Below are 18,421 nucleotides of genomic sequence, written 5' to 3' on the forward strand. Positions count from 1 at the left end.
TATGTTGTGTTGAAGATCGAACCCAGTGCCTCGCGCATGCCAGGCAGGCGCGCTACCACTTGAGCTACATCCCCTGCCTATATATATAAAGTTTGTTTTGTTTTCTTTTTTTGCAGTACTAGGGATTGAACTCAGTGCCTCACACACTTTAGGCAAGGGCCCTACCATTGAGCTGCATTCCTAGTCTTTTTTTTTTGTTTTTTTTGGGACAGGACTAAGTAGCCCAGGCAGGCCTTGAATTTGTCATTCTGCCATAGTTTCCTGAGTCATACAGGCATGGGCCATAGTACTTGGTTCCATATATTTCTTTTTTCTTTTTTAAATTGTTTTTTAGGCAAATTTTACATTATTTTTAAATAAATACCTTTATTTTATTCACTTATTTTTATATGGTACAGAGGATTGAACCCAGTGCCACACACGTGCTAGGCAAGTCTCTGTCACTGAGCTACAACCCAGCCCCCTGTTCCATATATTTCTCTCTCTCTTTTTTAAACCTTTATTTATTTATATGCCATGCTGAGAATCGAGGCAAGTGCTCTACCACTGAGCCACATCCCCAGCTCCCCACATATTTAATAGGATAGTATTATAAAACTCACATCAGGTGCCAAACATAGGTCTTTCCTTTCATCATAATGAACAGATATGAAAAAAAAACCAGATCAGATGTTTTTGTTTTGAGTTCACATAGTTCGTAGTGCAGTTCACAGTATGACCTGGGTAAAAGGGACTATACGGTCTTCTGGCTAATACATTACTTTGCCCCATGACAGCCCACACCCTGTGCACACAACTCCAATGATGGGCTCATTACCCCCTTGGACAGGCCCTTCCATCTCCAGGTTCTGCAGGTTGAGACTAGAGTGACAGTGACACCCTCCGTTCCATATCTTTTCATTTCTTTACCTCTGCTATTTCCACTGTGCCTGGGCTGGCTTGATGTAGAAACCCTTCACCATCCTGACCCAGGTGGTCTGCTGGGCAGTGGGGAGAAGGGGGAAGGCTCTTTCTTTGGCCCAAACCGGTGGCCTCTTAACCTGGCTCCAGATGCATTCCTTGGAAGGGCTGGGGTCCACCCTGTGTCTTGGGCAGAGAGGCAGACAGTGGCAACCAGTTTGAAGCCCTTGGTCTTCTCTTTTTTTTTTTTTTTTGGGGGGGGGGGGGGGGTACTAGGGATTGAACCCAGGGTGCATAAACTGTGTCACATCCCCAGCCCTTTATCATTTTGAGACAAAGTCTCACCAAGTTGCTAAGGCTGGCCTTGAACTTGTGATCTTCCTGCCTCAGCCTCCCAAGTTGCTGGGATTACAGGTGTGGGCCACCATGCCTGGTAGAGACCTTGGTCTTGAGGGCAAAAGCTGTGCAGTTGTTCCTGTCCAGTATCACTTTTCTGGGCCAACTTCTCCTTTCTGCCAGAGGGGGTGCAAAGCCCATGGAGTGTCAGAGCTAAAAACAGTTCAGAAACTGCCTCATTTTACATGAGGGGAGACCGGAAACACAGAGGAATCTCGTTACTTCCTGCAAGCCTGAGCCGTGTGCCACACATCAGGCCACACCTGGTCAGATGGGGAAAGATGTAGGTTCCCAAGAGCAAGGCTGCTGGCTCCCAGGTGACTCCTGTGACCTGTGAGGAGCACTGGCGAGACTTCCCAGGGACTCAGCAGGCATGAGGGGCTTGAGGGTTTTGAGCATTTAGGTCTAAACTGAGCCTTTGCTTAAACTCCAGTCTCACCTCTGTGCCAGCCAATTCTCTTGCTCTGGCTGCTGCCCAGTGAACTTTCCACCCTCAGGGCTGATCTGGACTCCCAGGCACAGAAGGGCAGTCTGATGGGCACTTTAGGGCTTCTGTCTCCCCAGCCCTTCCCCTAATCCCAGAAATGCCTCTTCTGGTGCTGCCTGCCTCTGCTCTACCTAATTCCACTTTTCTTTCCACAGATGCTCTTTTTGAACATGAGCATCCAGGTCAGGAGCAGATGGTGTGTGGTCTCTGGGAGTGCACATGGGCACCCTCTGCCCTCCTGCGCCACTTCTTCCTCTGGCAACCTGCTGGTGGGGCCTTGGAGCCCTGAGGTGGTGGCAGGGTCCAAGCCTTTGTAAAGGTGCCCTATGGGGAGATGGCATTCCTTCGGTGGGTTGCTGAACAGAAAGTGGAACCCCAGGCTGACAGGGGGCTCAGTCTCACCCAAGAAAAGCCTCTGACTTATCAGGCCAGGCTCTCATCCAATTCTGGCCTTGGCCTGCAGCAGGAGGTGAGTGGGGTGCCAGAGGGAAGTGGAAAAGAAAAAGAGTCAGTGTCCTCTTTTCATCTCGACAGCTCAGAACTCTTCCTTGGGACTGGGTGAGGTTTCTGGGAAGTACTGGGAGGCAGTGGGCAGCAGAAGCTGCCTCTGGAACAATACCAGGGCATGTTCTGAGAAAGGAGCCAGGCCTTCTTATACTCACTAGCTGGTGCTATAGCCCCATGGCAGGAGTGGTGAGCAGGGGATGCTCAGGAGAGGAGTGGGAAGCTGGCGCCCCAGCACACTGCTGCATGGGGAGTGGCCCAACCCACCCAGCTCAGTGAAAGTGGCTGATGGATCTTGCTGACTCCATTTGGCAGGGGCCTGAACACTGGCCCAGGGCTCAGGCGGCTTCCAGCCCCTCACTCACAGGCATGTTGATGTAGGCACTCAGCAGGGGTGCACTCTGGCCTTCCCGGAGCACCAGTACCTATGGAGGAGGTGCCATGGAGTTGGGGCATACACCTGGACCCCTGCTCTCTGTTCCCTGCAAAGGCCAAGCCTGCTTGTCTGCACTGACCTTAATGACAGGCCACTAGGGCTCTGCTGAAGGGATAGGGAGAGGGGAGGCCTCAACTGTGCAGTTACCATAGCTCCACCCTGCAGCCCCTGAGGGCCTTGTCCATACTTACCCTTACTGACCTCCCCAAGGTCCCACCTTCCAAGAAGTACCAGTGGATGGTTTACCTTGATGATGTCTGAGATGCCCTTGTTACTGAGACTCTCCACAAAGGTCTCCAGAGGGTAGCTGAGCCCTGGCACCAGCAAGGGGACCTAGGTTTGGAGACAGAGGATGCCCAGCTACTAGTTGGCAGATCACAAAATGTGCTTGTGCCTGCCATCAGCTGTGTCTCAGGATTTCTCAGGGTGGGCCAGGCCATGGTGCAGTGCTGGGAAGCCAATGCTCCAGGGTCACATGATGGGTCTGTGGTTAAACCTAGATTCCTACCAAGGCCAGGGCTGTTTCTTCTACATTCCAGAGTTTTGAGTTTCTTCTCCTTCTAACCTGGGCTGTGGGGGAAAAGCAGACCCTTTGCTCTGTGATGACACTCTCTGGAGTAGAGAGGATCCCTTTTGGTAGCAGGAGCAGCTGGGAAGCAGGCTGGGGCTTCTTGGCCACCAACAATGTTGGACAGGTAGGTAGGACTCAGGCTCTGCTATTCCCTACTACATTCTGTATGGCTCCTGGGCCTGTTAGACTGGGAAAAAGGTGGCAAAGGCAAGGCCTGGTGCTCCTTCCAGATGCCCACCTGGTGTCTGGCTGAGTTGGTCTGTTGGCCACCTACTAGCCTACTGCGGACTGGTGAGCATCTAATCAAGACCCTGCCCTAACCTATTGTATCCCATGACTCAGGGCGGGTTGTGGGCGGGGCTAAGGGGAGATCTAGTACCTTGAAGAAGGCCCGAGGCAGGGCATAGAGTGCCTCGTTGTACAGGAAGCAGATCAGCAGCCCTGTCACAGGGCGGACTGTTGAGGTGTTCTGCAGATGAAGCGTGAGCTTGAAGGTGGGCCCCAGGCCCTGGACCTGTGGGGATGGGTGGAAAAGGCCCTCAGGACTGAGGACTTTGGGCACTGAATCCAGGAGCCTGGCCCTGTCTGCTTCTTCATCAGTGTCCTCAAGTTATCCCAACAACTGCTCTAGTGCTTTATCTATCTGCCTTCATCAAAATGCACAGAAGATAGACGGGGCAGCAGAGGCCTGGAGAGGAGAGGGCCTCGATGAGACCACCTAGCAAGGTGGAGGCAAAGCCAGCCAGGCTCATGGCCCAGCTCCCTCCTGTCTTCACTGCTGCTCCTGCCCGCTCCCTAGGCCTGTTCTACCTCCCACCCTTGTCCTGGTAGATGAGATTTTCTCCCTCGCACCCTGAGTTCCTCTGTCACCCCTTCCTCCTCTATATCTATCCACTCTCTTTAGGAACTAAGTGATTAGAAACCTGGGTAGAGCAGACAATACACATAGGGACCAACTGAGAGCTGGCTGTAGCCTTGTGGTCACTCAAATTTGGGCATGTGTGGGCTTCTCCTCCCTCACGCCCAGGCATACTGCCTATGGCCAGACCAGGCTGGCCCTTCTCTGTACCAGGCGGTCCTATGGCTACTGAAGCAAACAGTATTCTACTCTATGCCATTAGATCCCTTGAGGCTCCTGGGAAGAAATGTTCCAAGGTGACACTCTGTGCTCCCTGTCCCATGTCTAGGAGCACAACACAGAACCAGGGGGCTGAAGAGGAAGTCTCCTTCTGTGGCCAGCCACAGAAGAGGGCAGTACAAGAAGCAAGACGGTGAAGGCAGCTCTCCCAGAAGGATATGGAGGGAGAAAGGGAGCCTGGGGTTTACTCCATGGCATTGGCTCTGGGGGCTTAATTGTGTGGCCCTCCTGACCTCTGCCCTCTGGCCCTGATACGCCCACACCTGGGTGCTCACCACAGCATGCAGCTTGAGCGGTTCCCAGGCTGTGGCCGACACGGGGCTCAGGCTGGACTCAAGGGCCTGCACGTAGGCGCGGGCTGCCCGGAGGCGCAGCAGGTAGAGGTCTGTCTGGAAGCTCCGGTGCATGGCTGTGAAGAGAATATGAAGGCTGAGGCTGGAGGGAGGCTGCTGTGGGGAGGGTGTGAGATAGATGCAGTGGGCAGGACCTGCAGAGGCTGGGAATGTGGGACAGGAAGGACTGAGGCCAAGCTTAGCCTTTTGGTGACCCTGCTGTGGACTATGCTCTAATTCCTCTCCATTGGTTCTCCCACCACCTTGCTGTCTGCACATCTTAGTCTCCTTCTGTTCAGCTCTAAAGGCTAGTGTTTCCTGGATTCTGGGCCTTGGCTCATTCTCTTACATTTCTTTGTCCCCCGGACAACCCAGGGCCTGTCTTGGCTCTGACCATCCCAAAGTGCAATAGCTGCTGGCCCCTATGAACTGGGACCTTGTTATTCCCATGTCCCTCCACATTGTGTGTTGTCTCCAACAGCATCTGGGCATCTAGGCCTGCAGCTGCTTAACTGCCCCATGGTCATCTCTCCCTGGGTGTCCTATAACACCTCAAGTTCAACACTGTGGAAGCCAGCCTCACTATCCTCCCCCAGTTACTGCATCACTGTCCCCCAGGCCACCTTGATTTAGCCCTCACCCTAACCCTTTGGTAAGAGCAGGTAACTAACTCTTCCTCAGCTTGCCCCCAGAGTCCCCTGTCCCTGCTCCTGCCAGTCCTCCTCTGTCCAGACCCAACATCTTGGTCTGTTTTTGCTTTTCTATTTTGTGTGAGGTGCCTTTTGCCATTTGGAAGTTTTGCATCTTTATTTTATTTTATTTATTTATTTATTTATTTATTTTTTGAGAGAGAGAGAGAATTTTAATATTTATTTTTAGTTTTTTTTTCGGTGGACACACATCTTTGTATGTGGTGCTGAGGATCAAACCCGGGCCGCACGCATGCCAGGCGAGCGCGCTACTGCTTGAGCCACATCCCCAGCCCCAGTTTTGCATCTTTATGTTATCCCACTTATTTATCTTTCCTTTTTCCTCTAGTAGTTTTACAATTTACTTATTTATTCATTTATTTATTTTTTAGTTTTAGGTTGACACAATATCTTTATTTTATCTTTATGCGGTGTTGAGGATCGAACGCAGTGCCTCACGCATGCCAGGCGAGTATGCTACCACTTGAGCCACATCCCCAGTCCACAATTTATTTATTTTGGACTTTTTTTTTTTTTAGTTGTTGATGGACCTTTATTTTATTCATTTATTTATACCTGGTGTTGAGACTCGAGCCCAGTGCCTCTCACAAGTGAGGCAAGCACTCTACTACTGAGCCACAACCCCAGCCCCAATTTATTTTTAACCTAACCATAATTAACTTTTGTGATTCATATAATTCCCTTAGAAGCAAGTTATTCTAATTGTACTTTGTTTTTTTAAGAAACAGAGTCTCTATATGCTGTCCAGGCTGGCCTCTAACTCCTGGGCTCAAGCAATCCTCCCACCTTGGCCTCCAGAGTAGCTGGGACTTTGTGTATGCGCTGTACCTGACTCTAATCATGGTGTTTGTACAGTTGTGCCTTTCCCCACTAATCTGAAATGACACCTTTAACACATACTGACTTGCCACACATACAAGGCCTTTTCTGAACTTCCAGGATGTTCCTAAATGACTTTTGTCTCCTTCCACATCAGCACCATCAACTCCTACAGTTTTGTAGTTAATTTACAATCTAATAGGGTAAGTTCCTTCATTTTTATCCTCCCAAAGTTCTCAGATTTACTCTTAGAATCAACTGATCAAGTCCTTAAAATGAACCCCATGGGAATTTTTTCTGTAACTCTGCTATTTCTAGATTGATTCTAGAAGGATTGACAATTTTACCAGTGTGTCTTCCCACCCTGAGATTTGGTGAGTCTGTCCATTCAGGTGGCCTCTCATGTTTTTGAAGACAGTTTTATAATTTTCTTTATTAGGCTTTGTACATTTTCTTGTTACATTGTTTCCTAGGGATTTATTTTAAATGGAAACTTTTTCCATTATGTTTGCCAATTGGATATTATTGGTATATACAAAAGATTGTGATTTTTAAATACTTCACATCTGGTTACCTTTCAGAACTCCCTACTTATGTTTCTGCTACATTATCACTTACATGTTCTAGGTTATAAAAGCCTGCTCTTTTCTCTGTCCTCCAATTTGTCCTTCAAACTGAGACCAAGATCCCTTTAAAAAACTTAGCAGGAAGAGTTACTGCTCTTTTTTACTTGACCTCTTTGCCAGTTCCCCATGCCCTAAACACACATTTGAATGTAGTTTTGCATTCCTGGCCCTTTGGGAACTGGCTCCAACCTGCCTCCCCAGTTACCCGTGGCCACTCGGCTTCCTGGCCTTACAGCTACATGGCAGATGCTGTCTTAAATCCAGGTTAGGGCCCTGAGCTTCTATCCCAGACTCTGCCTAAATTGCCTTTCCCTCCCCACTGTCTGGTGGACTTGTAATTATCTTTTTGGCATTAAGTCAATGTCACCTCTCTCTAAAGGTTTTATTGTTTCCCAGGCAAATATTCCTTATTGCCTTATGTGTGTCAACAGCACACAGAAACTCCTATTCCTGTCATACAACATGAAGTCTCCTATGTAGGACTAGCCTACTTTAAGGAACCTGGCACAAGGCTTGGCATGATCCTGTAATGAATGAATGAAAAGGGAAAGTTGAACAAGCAGAAAATCTTCATTAGTTTCTACTCTGAAAATACTTGCAGCTAGAAGTGACCGCTGCCCCTCCAACTTTTAAAGGCACCTATCCCTTGAGCAACGATGATATGTAGGTAGGTGCACCTCCCATGCTGTCCCTGACTTGTAGAGGTATGAGACTTGTTGGGTTGGCAGAGGTCCCCCTGACTGCCTAGGGTACCTGAGAACCATCCACCCACTTTTTGCTGTTGGGAACAATGGAGGAGGAGAAAGAGGGGGAGTCTTACCAGTGCCAGCCTCCCGTTCTCTCAGTGTCTGATCCACGTAGAGCCGAGTCTTTCGGGGCACATTAAGTTTTGTGGCTTGGGCTGGTGGGGGACCCACCTCGCCTGTGCTCTCCACAAACACTGCTGTGCGCTTCAGGATCTTAATTATCAGGCCACCACCTAAGGAAGTGAACAGACAGAAACCGATCTGTCCTCCCCAGTTCTATTCAACATTCCCATTCTCTCTGCCCAAAACAATCAACTTAATAGAGAGCCATTTTTATACAGGTCTGTCTTTCTGACAAGACTCAGTTTCTGGAAGGAACACAATATGTCTCAATAGTGTTCTACCATTAATTCACCCAGCAGCTCCTTGTGGAGTACTGAGACATTCCTAGCACTGTGGCAGGTACTACAATACTTGCTGTGGAGACACGACCCGACCTAAGCCTGGCCTCTGGGCAGCAGCATCCAAGTACTAATAAGCTGTCTGAATGGCAACTCAGACCCTGACAGGATGTGTCTGCAGGCCCATCTTTCCATATTTGGGTCTGTTTGTGTTTCACCTCCTTCTCTCCTCTTTCTCCAGCCTGTCCCCTTCATTCCAATGCCAATGCCAATGTCCTTGACAGAACTGAGTCTTCTCACCTCGAGTAGTCATGACAAGGGTGTTGTCCTCCCGCCCATAGCGGCCAAAACAAAGGCTGGTCACTGCATCCTATATGGGAACATCAGAGTTAAGCTGAGGAACATCTTGGAGAGAAAAGCAAGATGGAGAAGATGAGTAAAACCCTGGATAAAACAGGTGAGAGGTGAGGAGAGGCCTGGGGGCAATGCTGCCACCAAAATACTTATTTCCCATCTCCTCTCCAACTTCACTGCCATGGCCACAGTTCCAGACCAAACACCATTGGCCCTGACTTCTGGGGTAGTCTCCTAATCAGTCCTCCAGCCTATTGTTGACCCCACTCTGTCCTTCGTAATGCTGTGTCTGTTGCGTTTGTGAAAACCAACCTCCAATGGCTTTTGTCCTGTCCTCCTTATCAGAACACTTAGGCCTTTGACATCAGACTCCAACCAGCCTCATCCACCAGTTTTCTCCTCTGTACTTCTCCCAGCCACCTGCCCTCACAGCACCTGAAGGCCCAAACCTGTTGCTTTCAGATTTTATAGTGAGACTCAGGATAATTTATACCCACACATAATGGTTTCACATGTGATACACTCTGAAATTTCTATCCTATTTTTTAAAATGTTGCTGATTGTAATCCACTAAATTGATTTAATGACTCATGAGAGTATAAAAATCTCTGTTCCAAACCTCATCAAACCTCCTGGATTCTTCCATCAGAGTGCTTCATGACTCTCAACCTTTGTTCATGATGCCCCGTCTGGAATATTCTTCCTCTATTTGTCAACTTAGCAAACTAATTTACCAGGTGAGTGGCCATTTGCTCTGTGAAGTGTCCCATGAGTTTTTCCTGTCTACCTTTCCCCTTCCTTCCCCTGGTCACTGGCCCCTCTCTGCTTTTCCAGCCTTTGCTCTGCTGCAGGCCGCCTTGTGTGTTCACATGCTGCATCTGGAGTGCTGGTTGTTCCCGTAGGTTGTGAGCTCCCTTAAAACATCATTTCACACCCCCCCCCACCCTAAATGGTGACTTGTACATATAAAGTGCTTGAAAAATGTTTCTGAAATGCTTCCATATACTGTCAGGAGAGGCAGCTAAAAATATTCACAAGTGAGATTGGGGCAAGGAGGGATCAATAACAGACGCTGAAGCCAGGGTGGGACTCACCGGGGTGCGGATGATGTTGAGCAGAGCCTTGTCACGGTAAATACGGACCTCTCCATTGGCCAGCCCTGCCATGACAGCCTGCAGACCCCGGGAACGCTGCTCTAGGAGGTTCATGGTCAGGATGGCGGCAGGCATCTGCACAGTCCACAATTTCTTACCCTGGCAGGGAACACAGAGTCTTCAGGGGCTCAGGGATTGGAGTAGAAAGAAGAAGTGGCTTGAAGTTGTGGGAAAGGAGAAGCCAGGAGGTCTTTCCAGCCAAGGGGACTGGGGTGGACATGTGTGGAAGGGCTGGGGCTTGCCAGAGGCCACACCTTGTGAGTAAAGCCGTGCAGACTATCTTGGGTGCTGCCCACCACCAGGATCTTGTGTACCCGGACAAGCCCCACAGGCTGGGAACTCAGCTCAATGCAGTACTTGGGGCGCTTGGAGTCTCTGTGGAATAAAGACACATTTATACTGCCCCAGAGAAAGTTCCTCTCCAATCCCTGGCTGACTCTTCTCCTTCTAAGCCCCACAGCCTAACCAGCCTAACCTCAGAGGAACCCTGGCCCCAGAGCAGATGCCCAGGGGATTGTTTCCACCTCTCCTGCGTTAGTAGATGTGTGACTTTGGAAAACATCATGTGAGTTCTCTACCCTGTTCCCTCCTGCCCTTACTCTGGTGACATATGATAGCTTGACATTGCACAGAGCTTTCACTGAGCTTATTTTAGACTGTCTAGCCAGTGCTAGTAGACTTGGGCAGTTTACTAATTTATAAGAAAAAGATGAAGAGTTTTCTCTGGGTAGAAGCCAGTTTCCTGTCCTTCCAATCTGCTTCTCTTAACCAGAAAGTGGGGAAAATTCCTGCTTTCAAGCACAGGCAAAGTCCTACATTTCCCTATCACCAAGTCCAAGTCAACATCATGGCCTATCTGATGACTGACAGCCCACTGGTCTCTGGGCCTCTTTCTAGTTACTCTCTGGCCAGCAGAGTAATTTTTAATCTTTTTTTTTTTTTTTTTTTTTTTGAGATTGGGCCTCACTCTGTTGCCCAGACTGGTCTTGAACTCCTAGGCTCAGCCATCCTCCTGGTCAAGTAGCCGGGACTCCAAGTATATGCCACCAGGCCCAGTTTTCCTCACATTTTTGAGCAACTGGTTCCTCACCCCTGGATGGGCATTCCTGATCACCTGGTACTTTTTCCCAATAAGCCTGCATTTTTCCTCCATACACTCATCCAATTTGGAATATCTTGGTTTGTTGACTTTAACACATGCCTCTTGCATGAAGGAAGGGACCATATTTATAGTGTTTTGTTTAGGAACATAGCCCCAATTCCTTGCACAGTGCTTAATAAATGGTAGGTGCTCAATAAATATTTCGGGAATTTAAAAATGTTGCATGAAATATCAAACTAACGCATAAGGAAGTGTCACATACGCTATAAATTGATATAACAAATACAAGAGACTTTCTATTTCCTTGCTTTCTGACTGCATTGCTCACCTATTGTGGCTACCTCACCAGGCTCCAGCTTTGCCAGTCCTTGTCTCATAGCCTCCAGATATTCCCTCTATGCTCATGGGCTCAGTCTCCTTTATAAAACTCTTAGCTCTTTTCATTCCCATATCAGAGTTCCCAAGCCCCCTTGTTCATCTTGCTAACCCCCCGAGAAAACACATTTCTGCAACATTCCTCTGGCCCGGAGACCATGGCTACCTTCTCAGGATATAGATGTTCCCATTTCGACAGGCAGCTGCAAGCCGGAACTCTACGTCAAACTGGCCAGAAACCTCCAGGAAGACTGGGACGCTGGGAAGGTTCATCTGCAAAGAAGAGACTCAAACATCCTGCTTTCTCAGAGCCCCAGCCCCTCCCTGGTTTGAAGTAACTCCTTTGAGTCATCTAAAAATCTTCCTTATCTCAAGTAACTCCTTCCTTGTCAAAACTCCCCGTCTCCTCATTTGCTCCCTGCTTGTCACAGGTTAGACTCATATAATTTTTCTGGAGGGAAACGTGGCAATATGTAGCAAAAGTCTTTTAGTCTATCCCTTTGGCTAAACTCTATTGCATCTAGGAATAGAGTTTAGCCAAAGGGCAGTATCTCTACAAGCACCCAAAGATGCTCGGGCAAGGATGTCTACTGCACTGGTGTTCCTAGTAGTGAAAAAAATGAAAGCAACTTAAGTGCCCAACAACAGATGGCAGGTTAAATAAATTAGGCTACTCTAGATAATGGATATGTGTGGCCTTTAAAAAGGCTGATGTGGTTTTAATCATATGACCATATCCTTAATTGATCATATACTTCAATGTGAAAAAAGCTCATTACATGATCCTGTATTATAATCCTGTTTTTTTTAATTTCTTTTTTAAAAATGGTACTGGGAATTGAACCCAGGGATGTTCTCCCACTGAGCTAAACCCTAGCCCTTTCTATATATTATTTTGAGATACGGTCTCACTAAGTTGCTAAAGCTGGCCTTGAACTTGCAATCCTTCTGCCTCAGCCTCCTGAGTTGCTGGGATTATAGGCATGCTCCACCATGCCCAACCATAATCCTGTTTTTTATAAACATGTAAAGTTATATATCTATATCCATATAAGAAACTGTCTCCAACCTGCTTCCTTATCCAGAAAGTGGGGAAAATTCCTGCTTTCCAACCACAGGCAGAAGGATACATGCCCCCCCAATTTTTTTCTTTCTTTCTTTCTTTTTTTGGTACTGGGGATTTAATCCAGGAGTGCTTAACCAACAGAACCATCCCTAGCCCTTTTTAATTTTTATTTTGAGACAGGGTCTCACTAAGTTGCTTAGAGCCTCACTAAATTGCTGAGGCTGGCTTGAACTTGCAATCCTCCTGCCACAGCCTCCTGAGCTACTGGGATTAAAGGCAGGTACTACTGTATCTGGACAAAATTTTAATAGTAGATTTCTGTGGGTGGTGGGATTTGGGGATATGAATTCAAATATTTTTTTCTTCATGTTTATCAATAGTTTCTAATTTTTCTACAGTGAATGTGTCCTACCCAGCACTATGTGGGAGAAAAGGGAGGGACTGTAGCCTGGATCTTGGGTGTTCCCAGGGTCAGTCAGACCCAACACTGACCTTGGCCAAAATGGTGAAGGCTTCAGGGTCCAGTACTAGGATCTCTTTGTTCTCAGTGCCCAGCACCAGGCATGACACGGCATCCTCATCAGCCAGGTTTTTCTTCAAGGTGATCATGGTGGTGATGACTGTCTGCAGAAGGACTCTAGAGGTCACTCAAGGAATCCTACACCATCCCCCAGATATCCCTGATGTCACAGGAAGGAAGAAAGAAGGCAAAGAAAGAGGAGGACGAGGACGACAAGGAAGCATCAGAGATGTGACAGATTTATGTGTAAACATGTTTATGCAACAAACCTAACTTCCTCACAACAACAAAAGGAAACAGTAAGTCAATTATGAGCTATCTCTGTGATCAAATCAACGTGGATGTTTCCTAAAAATTATGTTTTTAAAAGATTCAATGACATAGGGAATGCTTCTAATGGGAGAGAAAAACAATAAGTAAAGTCATGTTTGTAAAATCACAATTTAAAATATATAAACATGCTGGAAGAGGGCTGGGGGTCTAGTTCAGTGGTTGAGTGATTGCCTACCATGCACAGGCCTTGGGTTGTGATTTTATACATAAGGAAAGGCAATGATTATATACTTCAATGTGAAAAGGGCACATTATATGATCCCGTATCATGATCCTGTTTCTTTTCTTTCCTTTTTTTTTTTTAATATTTATTTTTTGGGCTGGGGATGTGGCTCAAGCGGTAGCGTGTTCGCCTGGCATGCATGTGGCCCGGGTTCGATCCTCAGCACCACATACAAACAAAGATGTTGTGTCCGCCGATAACTAAAAAATAAATATTAGAATTCTCTCTTTCTCTCTCTCTCCCTCTCTCACTCTCTCTTTAAAAAAAAAAAAAATTATTTTTTAATTGTAGTTGGACACAAGACCTTTATTTTATTTATTTTTATGTGGTACTGAGGATTGAACCCAGGGCCTTGCACATACTAGAGGAGTGCTCTACTGCTGAGCCACAACCCCAGCCCCTCCTTTTTTTTTTTTTAAAATGGTACTGGGGATTGAACCCAGGGTGCTCTCCCACTGAGAGCCCTTTCTAAATTTTATTTTGAGATATGGTCTCAAACAACAACAAAAAAGTGCTGAAAAGTTAAGCCCTCAAATACAAAGACTGTTTATCTCTGACAATGAAATCATGGAGGTTTTTTAGGATTACAATGGACAATTTTTTTTTTTTTTTTTTGGTACAGGGGATTGAACTCAGGGTCACTTGACCACTGAGCCACATCCCCAGCCCTTTTTTGTATTTTATTAAGAGACAGGGTCTCACTGAGTTGCTTAGTGCCTTGCTTTTGCTGAGGCTGGCTTTGAACTCGAGATCCTCCTGCCTTGGCCTCCGGAACTGCTGGAATTATAGGCCTGCGCCTCTATGCCCAGCCCGCACATGTTCTTTTGTAATTAAAACTAGACAACAAATAAGAAAAAGGATGCTCCCTTTCTAAGGAATTTCTCACATGAATATTAGCAGAACCAAAAAATTTTTCTTTGGAAAAATTAGCTGCCCACTGTGTGATCATCATTAAGAACAAAAAACAGGGACCATTCTCAGCACACAGTAGGATTAAAGGTCACAGAAACATGGATGGACATTAGCGTTCCCAGTCACTTAACCATAACACATGCTTGGGAAAATTGTCCCCTTCTCTTCCAGATAATTAATCCATTTCTCAGTTTGAAGAGTATTCAAAGATGCTAATAACTAAAGACCTGAGCTGTTGATAAGCAGGAACGAGCAATGATTCTCACAGAACTGAGGATCATGTTAACAGCGCAGCATGTGTTGGCCAGCACATTCAGTTAAGGTGGCCTCTACAAGTGTGGATGGTCCCATGAAAAATATGGAGGGAATAAAAGGGAAGCATTTCTTGCCCAATGTTCAGATGGAATGGTTACATAAACTAACTAATAACCAACGAAATAATCAAGAGCTACTAAAAATAAAGGTTTTTTTTTTTTTTTTTTTCAGTACTAGGGATTGAACTCAGGGTTGCTCTACTGCTGAACTACACCTTAGACCTTTTCATTTTGATCTTGCTAAGATGCTGAGACTTCAAACTTGTGATCTTCCTGCCTCAGCTTCCCAAGTAGCTGTGATTCCAGATGTGTACCCCTGTGCCTGGGCCTAAAAATGGGAGTTCTTGAAGATTATTTGAGGCTCAAAATTTAATGTTACATACTCAAGGGAAGCAGAATGTACAGGACTATTTGTGAAGGAAATGTACCAAAATGGTAAGAGTAATAATCTCTGGTTAGTGAAATTAGAGTCATTTACATTTCCCCTTTACACTTCTCCTTATTTTCCAAAAATACCTTTACCCTCAATAAAATAAAAGCTATACGCAAGTTATATAAGGTTATATATTTATGTGTTAAAAGCTGTAACTATTAACTGTACATGTAGAAGGTACTGCTGTTTTATGACTTTATATATGTGGTGTGGCTGGAAAGGAAACTGCAAACTCAAACTGGTCTGGTTTGGTTGTAGAACTTGCCACTGATGTTATATGGTTTTAAAAAAAAGTAAATATTTTTTACAGGGTAATAAAAAGAGAAGGGGGTGCCAGGCATGGTGGCACACATCTATAACCCCAGCTAATCAGGAGGATCACAAATTCAAGGCCAGCCTGAGCAACTCAGCAAGACCCTGTCTCAAAAATAAAAAATAAAAAGGGCTGGGAATGCAGCTCAATGGTGAGCACCCATACCAGAGTGGGGGTGGAAAAGGACAGATAGATGGATGGAAGGAAGGAAGAAAGGAGTGTTACCTGCCGCTTGATGGTCTTGGACTTGTGTTGGTTCACAAATGCCTCCATTTCACTCAGCTCTAGATGCAGAAACCTGGACACAGAGAAGTGGTATGTGCATTTCCCAGCTCAGTCCATGGCCACTCCCTTCCCCTGGCTCTTCCTAGGATCCTTACCTGAGTGACTGTACAGACAAAGGCACCTCTGCCTTCTCCCTGCAAGAAGAGTGGCCAGTATGGCAGGTTTGGTGGAAGAATGGCCCCTAAGGGTCAGAGCTTTGGGATGCAGGAGTGGGAGTGGGAGGGGTCATGGGGGAGGTGGGCTCTCACCGGATGCCCTCCAGCATCTCTTTTAGGGTCAAGGGGTCTATCCGGTCCTGTGATAGCAAGAGAAAAAAGAAGAGCCTGTGAGCTCCAGCACCCATGTCCTCAGGGAGCCCACACTTCCAGGGGTTCCTCTTCCTTTCTACTTCCCACCCAACTTTCTTGCACTGAGCCCCAACTTCCTTGATTTGAATCCAGCCTTGGGGCCAAGGCCATCCACATTATCCTCCCTCAAAATCCCTTACTCTTGCTGCTTCTAGTGCCCTACTTTCCTCTTGTGGGCCACTTCTTTCTTTGGTTTCCCTCACTCCACAGATGGGCAAGAGTGTGGCTAATGCAGATGATTCTCTGAGTTCTGCTCTTCAAAAGCCCTGGTTGAATGCCTCTCTGGGAGCAACTGCTTAGGGACTGAACCAGCACCTTACCCAGAAGGGCCACCACTGATGCTGTTGGAGATGAACTATGGCCAACCTCCCACAACTGGCCCACCTATGCGCCCACTCTTCCAGCTCAGAGCCTGGCCCTCTTCACCCTATGCCATCTTTGCCTTCTTGTTCCCATGCCCAATGTTGCTTACCTCCTTAGCTTGGTTCCAAAGGTCTTGTTCCAGAGGGTTTAAAGATAAAGGGGGAAGACTGAACTTGAAGTAGGGCCTAAGATTCTTATATATGTAGACACAAGGGCCTGAAGCAAGTGCCAGAGCTGGAGTCCGGGTCTCGTGTTGTTCCTCCATGAGGAAGGCAGCAGCAGCAGCTGGCAGAGCAGGCAATGGGTTTTCTGCCAGCACTGTTGGTCCTTTGAGCACCTTCAGACGGGGATGCTTCCCAGCAGGGCCAAGATCTCCCACCACCAGCTGCAGGGAAAAGATTGCTCATTCCAGGCTCAGTGTCCAAGAGATCTCTCCCAAGACCCTCTTCTTGGGCTGGGCCTTTTTTACTAATGCTCATTTCTTTATCCTCATACCAAAAAAAAAAGGCCTTGCCATCAGGCTTATAAGTCCTGTGCCTTTGGGAAAGTTAATCAACCTTTCAGAGCTCAGGTTTCCTGTGGGAAGCCATTCTCGCATGTGATTGGGCACCTCCCTGACTGGGTGTGAGGCATTCCGGCCAAGCTGGAAACACCTACCTCATGATACAAGTGGTGAAAACCAAATGAGATAATGAATTACAGAACCTGGTAAGAAATAGCTGGCAGCTGATGTTTTTATTTATCCATTCATTATTCATCTCTTTTTGTCTCCCCCCTTTCATCCAAGACCTTGCACATAATACACAATTGCTCTACCACTGGGCTAAAAACTTATTTATTTGTATTTTTATTATCTTTATATTAAAATTAAATTTAAAATTTACCTTTTTATTATGGAAAATTCCCAATCACAAAGAAAAGTAGAGAAACTTGTACAACGAATCCCCATAAACCCATTATCAGCTTAGGGCTGGGGATAGAGCTCAGTTGGTAGAGTGCTCGCCTTGCATGCATAAGACCCTGGGTTCAATCCCCAACACCAAAAAAAAAAAAAAAAATCACCTCATGGCCAATCCTAAAATCAGTGGTCTCTTGATAAACATAAAACTCTCACTTCCCTCCAGACTTTATTGTCTGCCCCCAGCTAAGAAATTTCCTCTTCCAGCAAAGAATCATGTCAAGGTAACTAAATTAAAAAGCACGTCTTGGTAGAATCCCCAACAGCATTCTGTTGTGCTTTACAAACTTCTTCAATCTGGATTAGAAAACCAATAGGTTCCTTTCACTTTAGAAGCAAAAATAAAATCAGCCCTAAAAGTGCATTCTTCACTGTACACGTGCATTCCAGATTATGCTAAGTCTCTTTGGAGCCAACAGAAAAATCTCACTTTGGGGTACTTCCCCACCCCCAACTCTGCTGGGGGTGACTGGTTTACCTTGTACTCTCCGTCCCCGTGCAAATCTGCCAGGGCTGGAATAAACAAAAAGACCATAAATCAGAGTCTCAAAATCCCAGAGGCTTCGCCATGGAATCTTACTCCCGCACCCTCCTAGCACCAGGGGTTCCTGATTCCAGAGACTCACCCAGGCAGGCGGAAAAGGTATGGATGTTGGCCATGGGGTCGTAGTGCGCGTCCAGCCATTTCGAATTGGCCTCATTGCTGGAAATGGGGGGGGGGGGGAAATTGGGGAGTGGGTCTCAACGCGAGGGTAAGGAAACTTTGGGGGAGCTAGTTAGTGCCTGAGACCGAGGAGTGCAGTGAGCTCTGAACGCCTGGGTCCCGGTCCCTGCGGCTCACACTTGCGCTCCTAGGGCAACGGTTTCCTTTCTCCCAAGAGTCCTTCCAGGACTGTCAGCGCTGCGCAAGAGCCTCAGGATCCCGGAGTCCGGCGGCCAAGGCACCCTCTTTACACGTGTGGGAAAGGACAACTTGAGAACCCCGGCCCTCACCTCTCAGCTAGGCCGCTGTCGGAATCAGGTGAAGACGCAGCAGCCATCTTCGCAGACGTCGTCTAGGCAACTGGCCCCGCCTCCCCCGCGGCGCAGCGTCCAATCACGCCCGGGCACGGGGAAGCGCGTGTACAAGGGTTCCGGGGAGAAGCTTTCCGGACCAGAGCCTGGAGACCCCAAGCTGAACGCACTGGCTTTCACGCTAGTGCGACGCGCTGAGGCACAGTCTCTTCATCTCTCTTATTTTGCTTTATGGCTTCTGGTTCCTGCAATCTCTGGGTCAGGGACAGGGGTCTCTGGCTTCGAGGCC

General features: G+C 47.2%; 1 protein-coding gene across 1 annotated transcript; it reads right to left on the minus strand.

Moving 5' to 3' along the window:
• Positions 1-485: 485 nt before the first annotated feature.
• Bbs1 (Bardet-Biedl syndrome 1) lies at positions 486-18,268 on the minus strand. The gene is made up of 17 exons (XM_046445168.2): positions 18,112-18,268; positions 17,745-17,821; positions 17,597-17,631; positions 16,270-16,545; positions 15,699-15,745; positions 15,546-15,584; positions 15,391-15,463; positions 12,610-12,741; positions 11,218-11,324; positions 9,829-9,949; positions 9,515-9,673; positions 8,367-8,436; positions 7,740-7,898; positions 4,708-4,841; positions 3,674-3,808; positions 2,970-3,056; positions 486-2,712 (listed from the first exon to the last, which is right to left on the minus strand). The coding sequence occupies exons 1-17, from the start codon at positions 18,156-18,158 to the stop codon at positions 2,626-2,628; spliced, it is 1,785 nt and encodes a 594-aa protein (XP_046301124.1). The 5' UTR covers positions 18,159-18,268; the 3' UTR covers positions 486-2,625.
• Positions 18,269-18,421: the final 153 nt, after the last annotated feature.

Source organism: Marmota monax, unplaced genomic scaffold (genome assembly GCF_021218885.2).
Source record: "Marmota monax isolate L192 unplaced genomic scaffold, Marmota_monax_Labrador192_F-V1.1 WCK01_AAM20220418_F8-fsc00038, whole genome shotgun sequence".
Classification (NCBI taxonomy): domain Eukaryota; kingdom Metazoa; phylum Chordata; class Mammalia; order Rodentia; family Sciuridae; genus Marmota; species Marmota monax.

Bases quoted from the DNA above. Each gene is read 5' to 3' on its own strand.
- Bbs1 (XM_046445168.2), bottom strand. From the start codon at position 18,158: ATGGCTGCTGCGTCTTCACCTGATTCCGACAGCGGCCTAGCTGAGAG. The intron at 17,632-17,744 runs GTGAGTCTCTGG...TGTTTATTCCAG, and splicing joins TACCTTTTCCGCCTGCCTGG to CCCTGGCAGATTTGCACGGG. The intron at 12,742-15,390 runs GTAACACTCCTT...GTCCTTCTGCAG, and splicing joins CCAAGACCATCAAGCGGCAG to ACAGTCATCACCACCATGAT.